The 21,573-nt window shown below is 40.6% G+C and overlaps 1 protein-coding gene across 3 annotated transcripts in view; it reads right to left on the bottom strand.

The window, feature by feature from the left end:
* Positions 1-15,979, bottom strand: part of SPIDR (scaffold protein involved in DNA repair) — a 194,790-nt gene extending 178,811 nt beyond the window's left edge. For 2 of the 3 annotated variants that reach the window (XM_063394529.1, XM_063394520.1), the window contains exons 1-5: positions 15,599-15,831; positions 8,952-9,107; positions 7,965-8,043; positions 6,284-6,469; positions 3,458-3,615 (exon numbers count right to left, since the gene is read on the bottom strand). In XM_063394529.1, coding sequence (XP_063250599.1) covers positions 3,458-3,615; positions 6,284-6,469; positions 7,965-8,043; positions 8,952-9,107; positions 15,599-15,793 — 774 coding nt within the window. In that variant the 5' untranslated portion in view covers positions 15,794-15,831. The other variant, XM_063394537.1, reaches the window with a different exon arrangement.
* Between the last annotated feature and the right edge of the window lie 5,594 nt (positions 15,980-21,573).

The raw sequence follows: 21,573 nt of genomic DNA on the forward strand, positions 1-21,573 counted from the left end.
CTCTAAAAATAGCTAAAGGAAAGTAAAGCATGGTCCTGTCATATCTTGTGCATGTTTCCTTCAAAAATTCTGAACTGAAGACAAAAACTAGCTGATATCACAAGGCCAGCTTCAACTTGCCTTCCTCATTATCCTCTATCAAGCAGCTTTACACATCAGAAGTGGATAGTTGATAGGAAAGACACAGCACAAGCACAGGGACTTGGAACATACATTGAGTCATGACTGCAGCTTTACAACCTACAGATAAGCAAGAATCTTATCTTCCAACCAAAACAATACATGAAGCTTTTCTATGCAGTTCATTATCACCAAATAGAAGTAATTTTAAAATTAGATATATTAGTATATAACAGAGGGGGGGGAAGAAATTTCCCAGTAGAAACATAATACACTCCTACCAAGAGTAAATACGACCATAAAGATATTTTGGCAGTAATCCTAAACCTTCAGAATCTCTTGGTATTTGGCATGTTTTGAAGTGGCGTAAAATAAATTTCATGGTCTTTTGGTTATCCACACACTCCATTAGATTTTAGATATTTAGTAAATACCACAAAAATGATGATATATCAACATTTGGCTTTTTCCCTTCCCTCACCATGAACTAGGCCACAAATTAACAGGCTTTTAAAAAGAATACTCATACAGCAAATGACCTCCTATAGTGAATAGTGCTTTTCTATTCTCTCTTGGAAATCTCTCAGCTTGCCTGCTGGTTTTTTCTAGAAGCTTTTTCCTTGGAAAACAGCGTATCCCAAATACAGCAAAACAAAGACTGCAGCAGGCAGAGCAATCACTGGGGATTTACCCTCCTGCATACACTGAATTCCCAGAAGAAAGTTTTCTGCTGAGGGTGACCACCCAGCAAAATTCCCACAGTGTGGCACTCCAGCTGGGATGAGGGGAAGAGGAAATATGTAGGGACATCCTCAGTTTCCCAATGTACCCACATCTTTTGGACTAGCATAACTATTCTGGTTAGATTTAAAAACTTTTTATTACAGTATGGTTGCATCCCAGCTCTCATGAGCATCATTTACTAATAAGAATGTGTCTCATAACGTTTATCCAACTTTCCATGTACACTGGGATAAGTCACGCTGGTGTAATAAAAACAGGACAAGTTTTACCACTTCCATAAATCTCAATTCTTTTTTCACAGCTTTATGCAGACCATGCAGCCTCTTCTGATGTTGCAGCCCAGGACTCAGGCTATATAAAATAAGTTCTTCAAAACTTGAAAACGCTTGACTAACCCTTGCTGAACTCTGAGCTACAGATGCTAGAGTGGGACTGACACCCACAGGAGCCTGACAAGTGCCAGGTCACATGTGTTGCCACAGCCAGACCAATGTTTCACAGAATCACAGAACCAATTAGGCTGGAAAAGATTCCAAGATCATTGAGTGCCACCTATGACCAAACACCATGTTCAACTAGACCATGGCCCTAAGCGCCACATCCAGTTCTTCCTTAAATACCTTCAGGGATGGTGACTCCACCACCTTCCTTCCTGGCCACCCCTTCCAATGTCTGATCACTCTTTCCATGAATAAATTCTTCCTGATGTCCAACCTGAGCCTCCCCTGGCACAGCTTGAGGCTAATTTCTCTTGTCCCCTCACTTTTGCCTGGGAGAAGAGTACAATCCCACCGGGCTACAGCGTCCTCTCAGGTGGTTGTAGAGTGGTGAGGTCTCCCCTGAGCCTCCTTTTCTCCAGGCTAAGCATCCCCAGCTCCCTCAACTGTTCCTCAACGTGCCCCAGACCCTTCCCAGCTCCGCTGCCCTTCCCTGGACTCGCTCCAGCCCCTCAATGCCTTTCTTGTGGTGAGGGGCTACGGACAGAGCCACCGTCCCACCCTCCGGCCCCAGCAAGGCAGCAGCACCCTGCCAGGGGGCTGATTCCTGCGAAACTGCAGGCTGCTCTCCCTCCTGTGTGAGCAGGACTCCCTGTCACACTCACTCGAGAGCACTTTAGTACAGAATCGACACATAAACGAGTTTCAACAAGGCTTTAACCCGCTTCGCGAACAGCCTTCCCCACGGCCCCGCCGGCCGAGGTTCCCGGGCCTGCGGTGCCCTCTGCCGGGCTGCTCCAGCTCGGATCCCCGGCTGCTCCCATAGCCGCACCTCCTCCGGCCGATGCTTCCCAGTACCAGGCCAGCGCTGCCCCTTCCCCGGCTGCTCCCATAGCCGCACCTCCTCCGGCCGATGCTTCCCGGCTGCCAGGCCAGCGCTGCCCCTTCCCCGGCTGCCCCTCTGGGGTCACAGCCCGGCCGCTCCGCTCTGTCCCGGCTGCGGCCTCTCCGCCACGTTCCGGGGAGCGCTGCCGGCGCGGGGCTCCCTGTGCGGCACCAGCCCGCAGCACCAGAGAGAGGGTAAATCACAGAATCAGAGCCAGTTGGGTTGGAAAAGACCTCGGAGATCATCGAATCCAACCTCTGAACAAACACTACCACCACCTCGTCAACTAGACCACGGCACTAAGCGCCGCCACATCCAGTCTTTGCTTGAACACCTCCAGGGACAGTGACCCTGCACAGCCCATTTCAAATGTTACTTTGGCCTGGGGCACCATCACATCTCAAGTCTTTTCACACAGGTCAGTTCACTGTAAGATACTAAATAAAGATCAATAGTTGACACAGAATGCTTCTTTAGAAATAAACTTATATTTTCTGCAGGAAAAAAAAAATGTAGCTACCATATCTTAGCCAGTAAGATCCAGTTCTTATTGCTTTCCCTTTCTGGAGCTCTGCAATCCTCATCACTGAAATGAGAGTCCTGCATGTAGTCCTTTACTGCATCATGCTCTATTCCCAATACCTGGATTTTTAGATAATCACAGTCTCAAAGTACTAAAGAGAAATAGGAAATGGTCTCTCACCCGCCACACTACAGGAAATTTGGGTGCCAACTTGTCACAGGCAGCCAGGGACTGTAGAGAGTCCAGATAATCATCTCTGGTGAGAAACCCACCCATTTGATGACTTTTTACACACACATTGAAATACAAGAAATTCGATTTTAATATAAGAACAAGCTGCTTTACTGCAAGGGTGACCAAGCACTGACATATGTTGCCCAGACAAGTTATAGAGTCTCTGCTCTTGGAAATACTCAAAACACAATGTGACAGAGCCCTGAACAGCCAGCTTCAGCTGCCCAGGTGTGAGCAGAGGGGTTTGACCAGGCACTCTCCAGAGGTGCCTGCCCACCTCAGTCATCCTGTGATTCAGTGACCACACTGCCAAGCTCTGTGTGGGGGGCACTGCTTGGTTTGGAGGTTTGGCAGTCAAAGAAAATGCCTTGAAATTCTTGTGTACAGAATTCCTTCTGAAAAGATAAGGTAAGCAACATCCTCACACTACCCCAACTGAAATACAAACAAATATGAATACATTCCATAATCATAGCAGCAGCTTTTTTTCTTAAACTTGGAGCAGTTTCTCACCTTACAAAGCTCATCATTCTCCTCTTTGACAGGCAGAGAGTTAGTATTTGTGCAAGAGTCCGAGTCTGATATCTCCAGTGAGCTGTCCCCTTTTCCTGACCCATCACACTGATCGGTGGAATCAGTATCCTTGTCCCAGTCAATGAGCTTCAATTCATCTAAAATAGAATATTGGTAAAAAGAGTTTTTCTTAGTCACCATCTATTATAAGCACAAAGTCAGAGTAATACCACAGCTATCCTGAACTTGAGGGAAGAATTGCAACATTACTTTTTACTTACGTTCAAGTATTTTGTGTCTCATAAAAGCTAATTCCTACTAGCCAAGAATGTTTTGTGAGGAAGGATAAAAATTACATACATACAAAAAAAAAAAAAGATTTCAAAGTACTGTCTGCAAAGAGGCAGTACATTTAATTGCACAGGTAGGTAAGGTGTTCTTTTTAGTTTAGCTATTAATTTTTCCATAGTTTATTTAGGGGGCTTATTTGCCCAGCTGCATTGGATTTTCCACATGGATTTGTTCAGAATTATCAGTTCTGAGCAAATGCCTTAAACAGTGTTAACTAATATCTGCTGTTAGTGGTAACCCTCATAGATGAACAAAAAAGCTAGCTGAAATGGTCACCTCCTACAACACCATGCCTAAATATACAGGTCTGCATATCAAATCTCTAAGCACATCAAAGAGAATTGTTGAGGACAAATTAATATAAACAGGAATAAGAAAAGATGGAAGTAAAACCCTAACAAATAAAAAAGCCCCAAACAAACCCACAATGCAATGGCAATAAACAAAGAGATGCAGACAGAAATGAAGAACTTTTTTTCCACCATTCTCAGGACCATGTGGTATTTAATGCAACTCCAAAAGTCCATTGGTAACTCCAAGGATCTACAGAAGGGCATGGAAACCTGTGCTGCAGTAGCAAGCACCCTCACAATCCATTAGGTCCAAATGCACAAGGTACTGAGAGAGATAATTTCAATGTGTTTTACATAAATGAGCATGTTCGAAGGAGAAGGAATGAAAGCTTTTTGGGGGGTTGTTTTTTTTTTTTGCCTTTGCAAATGTCCTATTTCTAACACTGGAATAGTCAAGTACAGGGGAGAGGCAGCAGAGAAGGAAGGCACCTGCACCATGCTCCAGGCACCTGTACATACCCATGGAACTGTGGCAGTACCTTCTGTACTTGGCAGTGCTGCTGTAATCTAAATTATCAGTTTCTTCATTGACCTTTCAAACTCTGAAGTCACCCAGACAAACACCCAGCTATAGTGCTGCCTGCTTTACACACACAAATGCATTTCTGTTTCTAACTATGAGGAAGTTTCATCAGAAATTTTAAACACAGGCATCAGCAACCAGGTAGTACAAAGAGGTTTCTCTTGAAGCTATGTGACAAATTGCATGCAACTTGTTACAACAGTATAAATTCCTTGATGAAATACAAGGCAATCTATTTTATCTTGTCACACTGAAGTAGTGACACTCAAAGTGAACTTCACATGAAAGGGAACATCTCTTTAAAAAATACTTCATCCCTACTGTCACCCCACCTACAACTGTACCTCTACACACACACACACAGACAGGCACACTGGGTACATTGCTAAAATTAGTGTTTATGATGGTTATTTCAAAAAAAATATGGATATTACAATTCTCTTACTCCCCACTGCTTTCAAGATATTTTTGGGTTTAGAAGAAAAACATGACAATTATTGGATTTTCTCAGTAACCTTCAAGCAGATACATAACACATCAGGGTTTCTTCAATTACACAGGGAAACCAAATTTTGCTGTCTTACAGGCATAAAAATATGTCTGTGTATTGTCTCAAAAAAAAAAAAAAAAAGAGGAAGATTAAAGCCTGCAGGATATACTTGCAGGGGACAAGTGAATGATATTAATGGTAGGTTAGAAAAATTCCTGCTTGGCAACAGACTGCAGTTTAGAAAATGAACAGTCCTTCCTTTTTGAAAAGAAGAAAATTACTAGGAATTACAAAAGATAACCATCAGATGTGCCAATGACAGTACCAGTATGTCAATTTTTAGATGGTAAAAATATGGATGAAAGGAGGAAAATTTTGCATTTTCGTTTTAAACCTAAGGAGCATATTTAACCAGTGTCACATGCAAAACAAAAAGTCATCAGTCAATCCATTTGCCCAGCTCACAGCAGCGTTTGAATGCTTTGCCAGACAACCAAGATCCAGTCTAACTGTAATATTTCAGATGTAGCTGAAATATTATAAAGTTAATCTAATTTATTTTTACATTGTAGAGACTTCCTGACAAGTTCTACTGCAACTTATACATTATCCCAATTAAGACTTTTATAATGGAGCATACAAGCAAAGATTTTTCTGTCTTCAGCTACACTTTTAAATCAATTTCTCTCTCCTCTGTCATTTCCTGGTCCATGAATTAGAAAGGAAGTTCTAAGAACTAAACTCATGGCTGTTCACATAGTGTAGCTAACAGGGGAAGCAAGGAAGACTGTTCCAAAATGAAAATGCATGGCACAGAAGATGATTCTATCTGCAGCTGCCAAGTCTGCCATATCTAGTCAGTAGACAGTAGATGGAGACAACTGTGCTCCTTTACTCCCAAGTTTAAAGTTTTTGTACATAATTTATACTAAGAGCTTACTCTATACCCAGATGAAATTTATGAATAAAAAACAAAAGCAAACCTCCAGCTGATCTAACCAAAACAGGAATGGATGGTGTCATTTTGTCAGAATGACCTCAAGAATATTTTCATTACAGCACCTGAAACTGACGGAAGGTTTCCTCTGAAATCTTGCGCTTGAACTTACCTTCACTACTTCTGTCCTCTAACAATAAATCATGTCTGCTAGGCGATTCCTCTGTTTTGGAAGCGTCACTTTTTTTGCTGTGTAACCTTGGAATCGATGTTTTATTTTCATCATCTGAAAAATCACTGCCACTAGAGGTCCATGTTATGTCCTCAGCTTCCTTAGCACTTTCAGCAGCAGCAGCTCCTACAAAAAAGTATTACAAAGTGTTGGATTGTTACAGAAATGCAGTTTTGCTCAATTTAAAAGTATTAAAAATTAAACTGTACTATTTTTAATGGGCAAGATTATCAATTCCGTTACTAGGCATCAGAGATTAATACTGAAGCATTAACTCACCTGTATTTCTTATTCATCCATGCATTATTTTCATTTTAGTTCTCCACAATAAATGCTAACAGTTCATTTTATACAATGAGGCTGCCACTGTGTCCTTCAGCAGTGTGAGGACAAGCCATGACTGACATTTAGTCCCCCCTACACACTGTCCTAACACTCCTCCACTCCCCCACATGTACCCTGGTAAAATGCTGAGTGGTTTAAAGAAAGACTGTCCTTAGAATTCTGGATTTGGGAGCTCTCTGACTTTCTCCAACGAGTAACAAAGGAATAAATGTATTCCATCAGTAGAGATTACTCTTCAGTTTTCTCCTGAGAGGAAAAAAAAAATCTTCTCAGGTGCTACAAAGAAAAGCTGGTGTGTTTTTGAAGTATCACATTATAATTCAAAATACCTTTTTGCATAATCTTTAATCATAAAAGCAAGGAGAAAAGGATTCATGCTTACCATGGAGTGTACAGAATTAAGAATGCAGAATTTTCTACTTCCTACCATTACTAAAACATTATAAGTAAGTGGGAATTTAGACAGTTACTGGGGGTTTGGAATTTGGCAGATGGGCCCACAAGAGAAAAACACAACCACATGTCCTCCTGCAATACAAAGAGGTTCTTAGAAATTTCGAAAAGCTAGAACCCCAAAAGGTAAAAAAAAAATGTGCCCAGTAGGTAACCTACTTACATCCAACAGAAGTAGCACAGCTGCTGGAGCAAGCAGGAATACAGAGTGAAAAATAACACCCCCTCTTTCTTTCTGTTGGCCTCAAAAAAAAAGAGGAAATAACTAGAAAGAGTTAATAAGTCCTCCTCGTCTTTGTTCTGCCTGGAGTTCTTTTTTTAATGACAATATTAAGCAACTTGGGGGCATACAGAAGACTGTAAAAGCAGGAGGTTGACAAAACTCTTTTTTATCTATTGCTCATATTCACAAAATATGTGTTCTCTCATGCCTGCTTATCTGTCTGGAAGAAGACAGAATAATTTCACTTTCAATCTATACAGCTAAGGGCTATTTTTTATTCCCTCCTAATAAAAATGTGAAGGATTTAAATATCCCATCCTTGTTATAATACACACCATATACAGTGCTAGTGATGCTTCTTTTACCTTTTCAAAAGCAATAGCTGAGAGCCTGCAGCTTTGCAGAACAAATTTCTGGCACTGTGGGTGAATAGATGAGCCCAACCACAACAACATGAGGCTGTGTGTTTTATCAAAATTACCTTCTAATTATAGTAGAAGAAGAAAGCAACCAGTATTTTGAGCCAACGTCTACCCCAATACAGGACAAAATAAAGTAACAATATTCTGACAATGTTAACATGAAATAATCAAAACATACTAGATGCACTTTCAGCAGATGTTAACAGTGGTCCAAGACGTTTCCTGATCCTGGATTTCTTATTAGAAGGCCTCTGGGACTATATTAAAAAGAGACAGAGATTTAATCACTAAGACATTAAAAATAATTTTAACATGTATCAATGCATTCAAAGCTGTTTTGAAATCACCCACCAAAGCTCAGCAGAACAATTCATTTTAAAATCTTTTACAAGACTGTAATATAATGAGGTATTAAAGCACAAGAACAGTAACATAAAATCTGGATTTTCATAGATTTGGAAAAAACAAACTTTCTGTGCCTATGACAGAAATCACAAGTGACCTTGAGAACAGGAGCCAGTATTTTCAGCACTAAAATGTCAAAAGTGGGCAGTAACAACATGCCTGATAAAGCATGTGTCCTACTGAAAAGTTACAGAAAGAATTACTTGGTTGCCCTGTCTCTCATTTTATTTACTATATCCCACAAGAGATGCAACACTGTGACTGTTCAGCACCAGAAGAAGAAACAGAAAAGCAGCTTGGGGTCAGCACAAAATACTCTTCATTCAGAGCTGGCTTATTAAGCAGGATTTTCTATACTTAACTCATTATTGCAAACACATTATTTAAATCTAGAAAAAAATCTTCACATGCAAGCTACAGTATTTTTGTTCCATATTTTTCAGGAAATGTAGCACTCCATCCCAAATGTCAAATTACTTTTGCATTCTTCAGTGTATTATTGAAATTTTCTAAGTGATAAGAGCTATCTAGAACACAACATATTAACTTATGTTCAGCAAGTTACACTAACAAGCTACGACAATGTCCTTATGTAACTCTGCTTTCCATTTTCTGTCTCTTTTCACAGTTGCAACAATATGCTGTTAGTTTGGGAACAACAGCAAAAAAAAAAAAAAGGCAACGTCTTATTCTTCAGTCAAGCATGGAAATTCGCTGTCAGTTTGCATCTCTCTGTTACACCACTAAGGCAGCATTTTACCTCCAGCACTGAAGTGCTCTGAAAACCATCCCCACACCTAAGCCACGCATTGGAAATCGAAGCAGCAGACACTGATGTCCTGACATTTGTCTTTTTCAGACGCAGGGGTGTCTCATCTGGGAATGGTGTGCATTCTGCATTCCAAAGTCTCTTCCGCTAGAGAACGGAAAAACAAACCCATTAAAATGACTGTGCAGACATAATCAATTTCAAGTTAAATTTACTTAATCTAGGCTGCCCCTAGTATTTTCTGAATGCTTACAAACAAATTTGACTTTTTAATAAGCTCAGGAAAAAACCATTTGCAAGCATCTTTTATGCAGCACTGAACAGTAACACCACCACCAATGTCAGGGGTAAATTAATTTTTTGAGAAATACACTTTCTGTTGGTCTAAGTTACAACTTGTAGCACCTGATAGCTGCTCAGTGAAGCTGAAAATATTATGCTACTCAGGAACAGCTCACTAAAATACACTTTAACTAAATAATGCCTTCAAAGTCATATTTAATCTGATTTAATTTTGTTTATGCAGGAGGTCACACTAGGTACCACTATACAGTTCACCATTAAAAATAACCAATCAACCAAAAAAACCACCCCATACTCCTTCAGCTGTAAGAATTACATTTATTCTCACAACCATTTCCCCACCAAAACGTTGCCTTCCCCTTACGTGGGATGCCGGAAGTCATTTGGATTATTAGATAAGTCATGAACCAGGATGCTGATTAGCATCCAGTGCTAATTTCATGCAAGAGATTGTAACATCTGAAAATAGCTGAAGATGAGAGACTTGCCTGTTATCACATCCAAAGCTATCTCTCAGATTCAGCAGCAGTTTACATACAGAAATTGAACTTGAGCATGATAAACATCTTATCCTACTGTGCTACTGAAACTTATCTTTGACAACACTGACTGTATCATCTGAGTATGTCTGTCTTCTTCTGATATACCTTCTCTCAAGCAACTACTGTTCCTACCTACAAATAATTATTACTTGAAAATTAAGTTAATCAGCACACACATTTTCTGCCAGGCTGGTCAGTCAGGACTGTAACATACATGTCAAACATAAGCACAACAAAAAAAACCAAAAAGTAGAAACACAGAATACCCTGAGTTGGAAGGGATCCACAAGCATGATAGAAGCCCAACTCCTGGCCCTGCACAGCCCCAAGAATCACATCATGCGCCTGAGAGCAAAAGCATTTGGCACTTTTTGTCCATTTTGTAAATAGCAATGCATATTTGTGTTTAATAGGGTTTTTTTTTTCAGTGCTCTTGAGAAGGAAACAAGCAGTTTCCAAAAGCATACAGTGAGCAGCATCCTACTTCACCCCTCCAGTCACACAGTCCTGCTGGGCACAGTAAGAAGAAAGAACAAAACAAACACACTTTGCAGTTTCCACTGATAACTGACCCTGCTAAACGGACCCTTTTAGCCTCTTTTAAAACTGCTGGGGGTATTTACACCTCAAAGCACCTGCTTATTATCATCAAACTGTCCCCATAACTACTTCCACAGATATATTAAAGGTACAATCTTGAATCTGATGTGGTATTAAATCTGGAATCAACAGCTTTTTGGTAAGGACACAATGTCAGGTAAGGAGACTTCGGTAGTTTAACAAGAAAGGTTAACTTTACAACACAACAAGAATTTAAACACTGCATCCCTCCCAGTGAAGATGCTGACCCAGACCTCAATTTTCAAACCCCTACATTGGGCTGTCCTCTTGGCAAGTGCTTCTGATAGTTTTTAACCTTAGTCAGTGCTGGGACTCTTGCTTATCTGCCTGGTTTTGTGGGTTCTAGAAGTTTTTGCAAGATACATTTTGCAGACAAAGAGTATCAAATACAGTTCACCCAAGTTTATTTCTGGAATGGGACACTGTAGCTTTGAGGAAAGCCTGTACCAACAGCAGCACCATAGCTTGCAAGCAGGTTTACAGGACACCACTTCTGATGGCCAGTTAAAAGCAGAAATGGTTGCAAATAAATGAAAAAGAAACGCACATCATTGCATGCTCAAAGTTTTGCATGAAATAGGCTTTGTAATATACTTCTACTGTTAGGAAGCTTAACCAACACAGAACTAGAGAGTTACTCTTTGTTAAGTCTCTCATTCATGTTATTCTTAAAATCATGACGTTTCCTGACAGACAGCCAACCTCAATGTCTCTGTGCTGTGCAATACCAATGGAACAAAGTAGCAGTGTGACATAAGAGGAAGGAGATGAACAGCAGAATGTGGCAGCTGAGACATGGCCATTGCTGCACAACTGCCACAATTTGGGAAGGGAATACCATACAAAAATCAGCAGGATAAAAGCTGCATGTAACTCCCCCTCCCTAAGTAAGGAGCGTTAGGGTGCATATAGAATGGATATACTTACAGGCAACAAGGTTAAAAAAGCAGACTGAGTAGAATAGCTGAGCTGGGTTTATGCTTAGATGGTTACACTTCTATTTAGAGTCCAATGTGAAGTTGCACTGGAATTGACTTTTAAACAACTGAAATTCAGAGTACTAGACAGTCATGGCTGTGACAGGCAAAAAGACTTTTAACAATTGATGACTTCACAGCAGAAGAGTTTTATTTAATCCTGCACTTCCATAGCCTGACTAAAGGCAGGGCTGCTCAGGTTTTCAGAGCAGCACTTCAGAGCTGTCTCAGGGCAGGTGGTTCCACAACAAACCAGAAACAGCTGGAGCCCCCTCTTCCCCTTCTTCTTCCCCAGCACTTGGCACCTGCCAGACCCTGTGCAGACACAGCAATGATGAACCAAATGGTCAGAAAACCTCTTTGGGAAGAAGCATTTGTTATCCATAGCTGGTGCAGTGGTAGAAGAAAGACACAAGGGTCAGTGGGACCACTCCAGCAGCTGCTTGACACCATGTCAGCTCAATTACAACCTGAAGAACCATCAGTAATGCTGACAGATCTGGTTAATTAATTAATCTGGATAATTAATCTCTTTGTTTCACCTTGCATCCTGCTCCCCAGATTCAAGAAAATCTGAGAGTTTCTGCTATCATCACACAGAAATTTATAGCCACTACAGTCACTGAGAAAACCTGAAAATAGTCCCTGAGGTCCCAAACCAATAAAGTAAAGAAATACACCCTTTACATGAGATATTCTTCAGCTACTGCAAATTCTGGCACATACCACTTGGAAGGAAACAAAAGAGAAGGACTTAGGTTTGTTGATACTGACAGCATACCATTTCCTACGTCCTAGATTACCTTAAAAAAATGAAAAAACCCCACCAAAACATAAAAACCCCTCGAGCCAACTACCCCATCCCAAACTCCTTGCAGGTGCAAGGGAGCTGAGAGCAGCCTGCAGGGCCTCTCTTTGGCTCTTTGCCATCAGACACGGTGGGAACAGTGCCAATGTTGGGGACAGCACTGTCACCCTTCCCCTGTAAAGCCACCTTGGCACAGAGGGGTGGTGTCCAAGGACTTCTGCCACAGGAATACATCTGCTAGCATGGAGAAATGGCAAGTTTTAAAGGCTCTTTGCTTCTGCTCCAGCCTGCTTCAAGGCAGCAGAAAAATTAACATTTTAAGAAACGTAATTCTCAAAAATAAATACTTATAATGAAGCTAATCTGAAGGCTGTGCTGTTCCCAAAGAAATGCAGCAACAACTACGAGTTCTTTCAATCTTGAGTCACAAGGTTAATCATCTTTTTCTTTTAATCTGAAACAGAAACAGGGCACACAAAAATAACTTGTGTAATTTATTGAAGGAATGCATGAAGTGTCTAGAAACAAGGTATTGGAATTAAAAAAAAAAATCATCAAATCAGGCTCAAAAGAGCTAGAGCATGTAGATCTGCTATACATCACAAAATCAAGATTTATTGCGAAACAGTCAGACAAAGAACCTTGTAAATTGTGTAAGGTGTCAGAAGCCAAAATATGACCTCTGAAATTTTGAGTTTAAAAGGGGAAGGCTAGGATGGCTACCTCATATAGAAATTGCCTTGAAGTCTGTTCCCAAAAGCATTGCATTTTGTGTCTGGAGCAGTTCCTTCTAATAAGTGAAAAAAAAAAATTTAATTACTCCTGTTGGCATTAGAGGAATTAGGACAGGCCCACCTCATAAAAAGCATAGCAAGCAACCTTACCCCATTACTCATTCAGTTATTTCCAGTGAGATAAAGGTAAATCAACCTACATGATTGCAGGTATGAGGAAAACAGAGGTACACTCTGAAAAAAACATGAAAAATCATAGTGATTACACAACACATTACTGCAAGTATGGGGCCGGGGTGTTGGATTTGATTTTTAAACAGATGTTCCTATCTAGAACACCTCCACTTGATCAATCTGTGTGGTTACTTATGCCCAGGACTTTGGTTACCCAGAAACACCCTATATAAAGTCACTGGGATCATATGCTCAAAGGCCACTCACTACAGGCCCTTTACACTCCAGACAATCCCACTTCTTTGGGGCTACTCCAAAAACCACAGGAAGAACCCCCAGGAGCACATGACCTAATAATGTATTATCTACCTCTTATTCAAGTGGCATTTCTTTGACACATCACCTTCTCTAATACAAAAAGCAACAGAAGCCAAAGGAGAAAACTAATGATAAAACATTTCACCACATGAACTCCTGCTACTGGCTTTCAAATCCAAAAATTAGTCACGTCACTTAAACATCAGTCAGAAGGATTCAAATAGAACTGTTACATTCTTCCTCAACAGAGTAGAATGAAGAAGTATTGAAAATCACAGCTCTAGTTGCCAGAAACTCTTCATGTTTAAAAAAAAAAAACTGAAGGGATCAATCACATAAAAGTACACAAATATCAAACACTGACCAACAGCCATCCTCATCTTTCACCTTTGTTCTCATCGGTTTCACGCTGAAGTACTCCAACTAAAACACTTCAGCTTGTGTTGGCCTTCAAAAGTCCAATTTCAAGATAGTACAAAATCAAATTAGATAACAGGCACCTCATTTTCAGCCAAACACTGTATTCGTGATACTGAGTTCCTGAAAGTGTAACTACTGTTTTTTGTGCCTAGATAAAAAGAAAAGGTCTAATTTAGAACAGAAAACATCCTTGCATTACAAACTCTCAAGTGAGGATTCAAAGAAAGGTTGCAGAATTAAAGTAATGATTTGTATTTTTTCCAGAGAAGATTATTTTTTTATTCCTATGGAAATCACTATGCATATTTTCCAAAGATGATTCACAAGAACATGTGTGGTCCCTAAAAAGTCCTCATCAAGTTATAATCATTCATAAAAAAATATAAATCTATGTATGATCACAGTCAATGACAGCAATGCTAACCTGCCATACCACACCTCCTTCTACTTTCATGGTAAAGAAATATTAAACCAAATAAAAATCTTAAAATAATTTTCCCATTGCCATTGATGTGTGAGACCAAAATTTTTAGAACACTCTTTCAAAACCTTTCTTTGTGCTCACGATTTTTACTACACTAAATGAAAGACTATTCTCAATGACTTACACTGACATATATAAGATTACCGTTTGAATGTCAGGATTTTTTAATCTATACATCCTTTTATAAGCAGAAGTATAAATTATTATATGCTTATATTGAAAAAAACCCAGTCTGGAATAAGAACACTGTTGAAGTATACTTTGTACTAACAACTAGTGGCAAGTAGTTAGAGAGAAATCTGCAATCTATGAAAGCAGCTAAAGCAGAAGTATTTTAGAAAAGCTTACACAACATTAAGTTATCAGAAATGTTTAGGATAGAATAACAATATCACACATTTTTGTTAACATCTCAGGTTGGGATGGGTTTTCAATCAGCTTAATTAATAGTCAGCAAGTGGGGAGGACTGCTCTATTTTCCTTTGACGAGTATAAGTTTCCACTCGTAAAGTAACATTATCTTTGTCAGCAAAAGGAGTTATTACTATCACAGAATGTTATCACACTGCAACAAGAGTTGGATAAATCTTATTTCAGTTAAGTGTGCATTTTTTCACTAGCCAAGAACTTAAAAGCTTTCAGAAGAAAACATATATAGTGTCAATACTACAGGTTAATTTATGCCAAGTATAGTAGGTTACTTTTAGTTTGCTATTGACATTTTCTTACATTAAAACTTATTTTAAATGTGCTTAATTTCAAAAGCGGTTGAACATGCACTCTAGTATAGACAAAATTCTTTAGGAATTAGATCTGTCGTTTGACAACTCTATCAGATTTGTGTATCAAACAACGCCTGTAGTCCCTGTCAGCAGTAGCTCAGTATTAGCCCAAGCACGGCTGATCAGAGCCAGCACATCCTGACTGCCCCTCTGCGGGGAACACCCAATGCACCAAAGGAAAGGGACGGAAAAACAGCGCGGGGCGCTTCTCCCTGTGCTCCCAGACAGGGAAGCGAAGCTGCTCAACACAGGATCAATCCTGGCCAAGTCCCACAATTCTTTCCCGCTCAAGTTCTACCCTCCCTGCGCTTTTCCCCGACTGCCCGGTGAGCAGGCCGGGCTCCGCGCTCCCCGGGCGCGGCGGTGCCACGATGGATTTCACTGGCGGGGTTGCGCAACCGCGCCCACACGACCGCGGGGAAGGGCCCGTGTTCCCGCCCCATGTTCCAGCGTGGCGGGTCCCCAGCACAAGTACCGCCTCGGAGCCGGATATGAAAGGGCAGCGAGGGCACAGCGCGGCTGCTGCTGCTCCGCCGCCACCGCCACCGCCACCCAGCCCCGCGCCCCTCGCAGCGGGGCCGGGAGGCGCGGCTGGCCGGCGGCCGGGGGCACAGCAAGGCCGCCGCGAAGAGCGCCACGGCTCGGCCCAGCGGGGCAGCCGGAGCGGCATTCCCCGGCCCGGCCGAGCCCGTTCTCCGCCCGTCCCGCCGCCGCCGGTACCTTCCCGCCGGGCATCGCCCCCGGAGCGCCGCCGCGTCCCCGGTCACGTGGGGGGGAGCACCGGGGGCGGGACCGAGGGAACCCCCGGCCCGCGCCCGCCCTTTGCAGCTTTGGCGCCTCCGGGGCCGCGGCTCCTGATTGGGCGAGGCGCGGGTGACGTGGTGGGCAGGGCGGGGTTATTTCCCGGGAGGCGGGGGCGCGGTGCGCGCGCCGGGGGCGGGCCGGCTGCCCGAGGAGCGCAGGAGCGGGACTGGGAGGTATCCCCCTGTGGGATCGCTCCTCGGTTGCCAGCAGGGATTTCCCGGCGGGAAACGCCTCTCCTGGCACCGCATCCCTCTTGCCCTCCCTGCCGAGCTGCCCCGAGGCCCCAGGCGGAGCCGGAGCCAGCCGCCAGCTGTGCCCTCTGTTCTCTGCCCAAGGCAGGGACTGAGTTGGCAGCGCTGATTTTTGAGGGGATGGTGTGGAGAGCTATGTCTGAGCTCTGGCCTTCTCTGAGGAGAAGTTTTTCAACCTGGATTTCGCCTCTGCATCCTTCATTCTAGCCAAGGTCACTCATGCATCCTTCGTGATACCCGGGCTCACTCGGAAGTAAACCGCAAATGAATGTTTAACACCACAAGGAAAGAAAGCACAGGGTTGGAAACACTGGCTACACATCTAAGCAAGCAATGTCTAAACACAAGGCACTTGATGGAGAATACATTTGCTGTTACACTATTAAAATAAGAGTTTTTAACTTCCTAAACAAAAAGTAGGCCGATAGATGTACTGGCAAAAAGGGTAACGCTAGTGCCAAGATGTAGACTTGGAATTGAAACTGCTTTGCATAGATGTTCTCTTCCATAAAGTGGTAAGTTGCAGCTAACAGAAGGAAAAGAGGCTGATCACCTTTGCAAATGTTGTACTGGTGCAAGTGAAAACACTGGCAGAAAAGGAACAGACAGATTATTTTAATATTGCTTATTGTATGTTCTTGACAAGGTCACCTTGGCTGTCAGTGCTGCTGTCAAACACAAGTAATAACAAACATTCTTTGTAAAATAAGGTAATTGTATCTCATAGCTTAATTAGAATATATAAAGTACTTACATTTTGATAGAAGGTACTGCATGACTCTGTTTTTATTGTTGAACCCTAATTACATCTATAGTTCAGTTTGTATTTTTTCCAAAGCACCCTATGGCAAGTACCTGTCTGGCATTCCCTTTATAAAACTGCCACTAATTAAAGTGGATTTTGCAAACAGAAGAGCCAGAAAGCTCGTCATGCAAAGCCCGTACCGCCTTTGATTTTTATGTTCAAAACAGAATTAAAAGCACTGAGTTCTCAACCTTCCAAAAATTTGCAGTATTTCTTCTGAAATTACCAGACTGACAAATTAATCCTATTATATATCCTCAAGGTAGTCTTTGAAAAAGTATGTTATTGCCCTACTTAGCTAAATAATCTTAAGTTAGAGCTAAACTACAGACCACAGAAGTCTGGTCTGCTTTAGTGAATGTATTTTTTTCCATATATAAACTCCTTCCAAGGATTCCGAGGTGCCCCCGCTTGGGAAGAGCTTACTTCTCTAGAAGTAAGTTCACCTGAACAAGTAAGTTCACTTGTCAAGAAAGTGACCCAATCTGTAGATTCCTTTATTTGTTTTCATGCTCTTTTCATATAAAAAAATAATGTCTCGGTTTCATTATTAGAAATAATGTGAAGAAAGAATAAAAAAAGCCAAGCTTCTTGACAAAAGCTTAACTTTCATAATACCACAACACTATTCTTCAAGTCTGTTAAAAATTTCTGTACATTATATTTTGGAAGTAATAATTAACACAATTGGTTATTTTTTGAAGAACTGGTTTTTCAACTGCATATACAAGCATATCTGTGTTTTTTCACAGGCTTAAGTAATAGTTTGAGTCCACTCTTTTATCTGATATACTGATTGACTGTATTTGCACTTGAGATCAAATCTACTGCTGCTCAGGAAACATTAAGAAATGGTGTACTTTTTGTATTTTTGTTACGTGAAAATTCTATGAAAACTTAATAAAATTTCTGTTAGCAATAAAAAATTGATTTCTTTAGTGAAATCCAGAAACAAAGGGCATTTATTTGTTGGTGGTGCTGTTGATTGCACCAATATTCCTTAATCCATGTGCAGAAAGAACTCTTTCAAAGAAAAAAAAGGTTTTTCACACAGAGTTAAAGATAAGGAAGCTTAAATTACTGAAGTTTGGAGCACTTGTTTATATTGATTGAATGTGCCCATCTTCCATTCTAATATGAGTTTATGGATTCATTTCCTCTTACTGAGCATTTAGAGCTTTAAAAGCTTTCCAGTGCACAAAGTCTGGTACAGACAATGTCAAATTCAAACACAGAGAAAGGTTTTTGGTTTGAGTCATTTCTTTGGGAAAGTTTTAAAAGTCACAAGTATCCCAGACACTGAACTGAGATGAAGTAGATGAGGAAAAACTCATCAAATATTTTAAGTCTGTCTTTCAGGGTCAAATAGGTTTTTATGAGTTTGTCAGACAAGAGGTAATCCGAAGGCCTAGACTAGACACCAGACAGATCACAGCCTAGATCCAAAATAACATTTTCTTATGCAGACTGTGTTGCAATTTGATCATTCCAGGCTTTCTAAGGCTTTTTAGGAAACAACATGAAACACTTAAATCTTTTTAATCCTCAAGCTACCATGTCAGTTCCACTTTAAATTAAATTGTACTGTTTCACAATGCAGTGCATCACTATGCTGAGGCAAGCTGTAAACTGTGAAAGAAATGGGAGAAAAAAAACCCCACAAAACCCCTCAGGGGATGCCAGATTGCAGTGTATCAAAGAATCAAGTTCTAACATTCACATAAATTAAAAATTAATAGCTGATCATTTAAGAATCAAAAAGGGTTTTAAATGAATCAGCACACCAGGAAGCATCTCTTTAGCAGCTGTTGCCCCCGGGTCATAAAGACGTGAGGGGCTGCAGCCTCTGGGGTGTCCTGGCTGCCGACCGTGGCTGCACACTGAGCCTAAGCCAGCTCATCCCAGCTCCGAGTGCTCCCCATGGCATCTTGCAGTGGCTGACATTTTTGCCTTCTCCTGCTATTTCTCTGTGTCAATGCTGCAAAAGGAATACAAGTACATAACTTTCTGACAGACAGTAACATTTGGGAAACATATTTGCCTAGTTTTTATGAGATGCCTCTGTAGTTTAATGAGGTAAGTGCAAATAAAATAATGTTTTGCAAGCTGAAACTGAACATCTACTATAGAAGTACTCTCTTTTGACTTTAGCTGGTGAGAAAAAATGCAGGCAAACATTCAGAGCTGGAAAAAAGTGACATATTTTAAACTTCAATCATTAGACCAGTTTACTCCCATGAAAGTTTTTCGTCTTAATTTAATTCAACAAGATTTCAAAATTACTGAGGGTCCAATAACACTGCACTTTATAAATTTTAGTGACTCCGATATTGAATTTCCTCCTTTAGGTCTAGTATTAATACTACTTTTGCCTAATTATGACTATGGTGTACCCTTGTGTTGAAGACTTTACAAACACTTTTCCTGAAAAATGCCTTGCCAATGAAGAACAATATGTTAAAAAGTGGGTAGGATAATACAGTAGTCCCTTCCTCAACAGCTTCAGCAGCTGGTCATTTTGGGTTTGGTCTCTACATGATTTCTCTCTGCTTTTTTTTTACTTTTTGAAGTAGACAGGCATATGCTATTAGATGTCTTCTAGATAAAGGCTATTGCATAGCACACAGCTTTAAGGTGGGGAATAAACAAGACACGATAAATTATTAAAAGTCAAACTTGCCATACTAGGCAGTCTTCCCTATCCAAGAAGTTCCTTCATTATTAATTTATTATTATAACTTATAATAGGGAGAGAAGAATGAAACCCAAGGATTTATTGGGTTATCTATTATTTAATCTTTATATTTATATATATGTGTGTGTTTATGTATATGTGTGTATATATATGTGTGTGTGTATATATATATATATATATAAAAAATTTATTTATTATTTATTCTAGGCCATCCTAAGCCCTCATCTATTTGGATAAAGAATATGATTTGTTTTCACGCTTGGTTTCTGTTTTTCAAAAAAATACCATTTGAATCTGTAGATCAGCTATCTTTTTAAGTTCTTCTTACATGTACTAGTGATAGAATAGTTCCACTCTTTCAAAATAATAAATGTTTTCTTCTCAGTGCTATGTGTAATTAACAAACAGCACTGAAGAGGTGGGAATTCCCCTTGCTGATTTCACTGAATTCAAATCTGGCCTTGAATTATTTCCCCCGAGCTGCAGAAAGCCATGTTTGGATCATTCTCTTAATAAAGTCTGTCCTGTTGCAAATGTTCCAGCCACAGCTGTGAAAGACTTGAGCTTTTTCTATAGTGCAAGTTAACTGTGCTTTGGTCTGGCCTTTTGCCTTAATGCCCGTCTCATCCACACTCAAGCTCGTGAAATGGAATCAGGCAATAATACTCACGTGCCAGTTAGAGCTCCTCCTTACTCGGGTAAGGACTCCTTACTCATATTACTCTTCCCGAAAAGAATCAAGGGAATGTGCTGCTGCATTAAGGCTGCTTTCACTGCTCTTCTCAAAGTCCTGCGTGGAGGACAAACAACTTGGATCACAGCTCAAACACTTGTTTAGAAAAGAACTCTAAATCACCTCAGACTGAAAAATGTGACCACAGAATAAGTTCTAAACATATATATGGGTATGCATGGAGACAGTGAGAACATCAGGTGTAGCAGTAAAGCATATGGCTTGAGTTTGGATTGCACCCTGGCTTGGCTAGTCTCTGTGTAGTCTTAAGGGCCAATCATTCACATGAACCACGATGCCTAAATCAAGGAAGTTCCTTAAATCAACAGCTAGCACATCAGTATTATCTGCACAGTATTCTCAAACCCCATGTTACTTGTGTCACAGCGTGCTCTGTGGTATTCCATACTCATTCACCAGTCTGTTTCCTGCTCTTTAGTATAACCTATGCTGCCTCCTTTGTTGTGCTCATTAGCAGCCATGGAACATGCTGAAGTACGAGTTCAAGCAATTGCACTTTTACATGTAGGCGGTCTTTGACATTCCCTGTTTAGTGGAGTAATTGTGAGGATTGGTGTGTTGGGATTTTTTGTGTGTGTGTGTTTCATTTGTCACCAAAATAGTTTTGAGAGTATAGAAAATAAAACTTGTACTCGCTCCACTATATCTATGTATCTTCTGTAACTATTTATATATTTACATAAATCTAGAAGCCTGCAAAGAGAAAAAATACTATTCTTTTTTGCCTGCCTTCTACCTTTCAGAAAAGCAAGCACCTTTTCTACTAGTGTCCATCATACTCCTAACAGTTATTCAGACAAATTTCTTTCATGTTTGAGGCTTCTAAGATTAGAGTTGAGAAATGAAAGTGATAATTCTAAAATGCTTTGGCTTGTTTTAGTTACTTACTTGCACTAAAAAACTGCAGTGAGTACAATAAGGATTGTGAATCTTTTCTTATGTACCATTGTAAATTAATCCAATAGCAGAACACAATTTAAAAACATGATAATAACAATGAAGTGGATCACAAATCAAAATTCAGGGTATGAACACTAACTAAAATTAGAATTGGCTCATGAAAAATATAAGGTCCAAACACTTTAGCTGGTATCGAGCTTTTAACTCAGTAACCTGAAGCTAAGTATTAAAGTTCTGGGTT

Source organism: Prinia subflava, chromosome 1, assembly GCF_021018805.1.
Source record: "Prinia subflava isolate CZ2003 ecotype Zambia chromosome 1, Cam_Psub_1.2, whole genome shotgun sequence".
In the NCBI taxonomy this organism is placed as follows: Eukaryota; Metazoa; Chordata; class Aves; order Passeriformes; family Cisticolidae; genus Prinia; species Prinia subflava.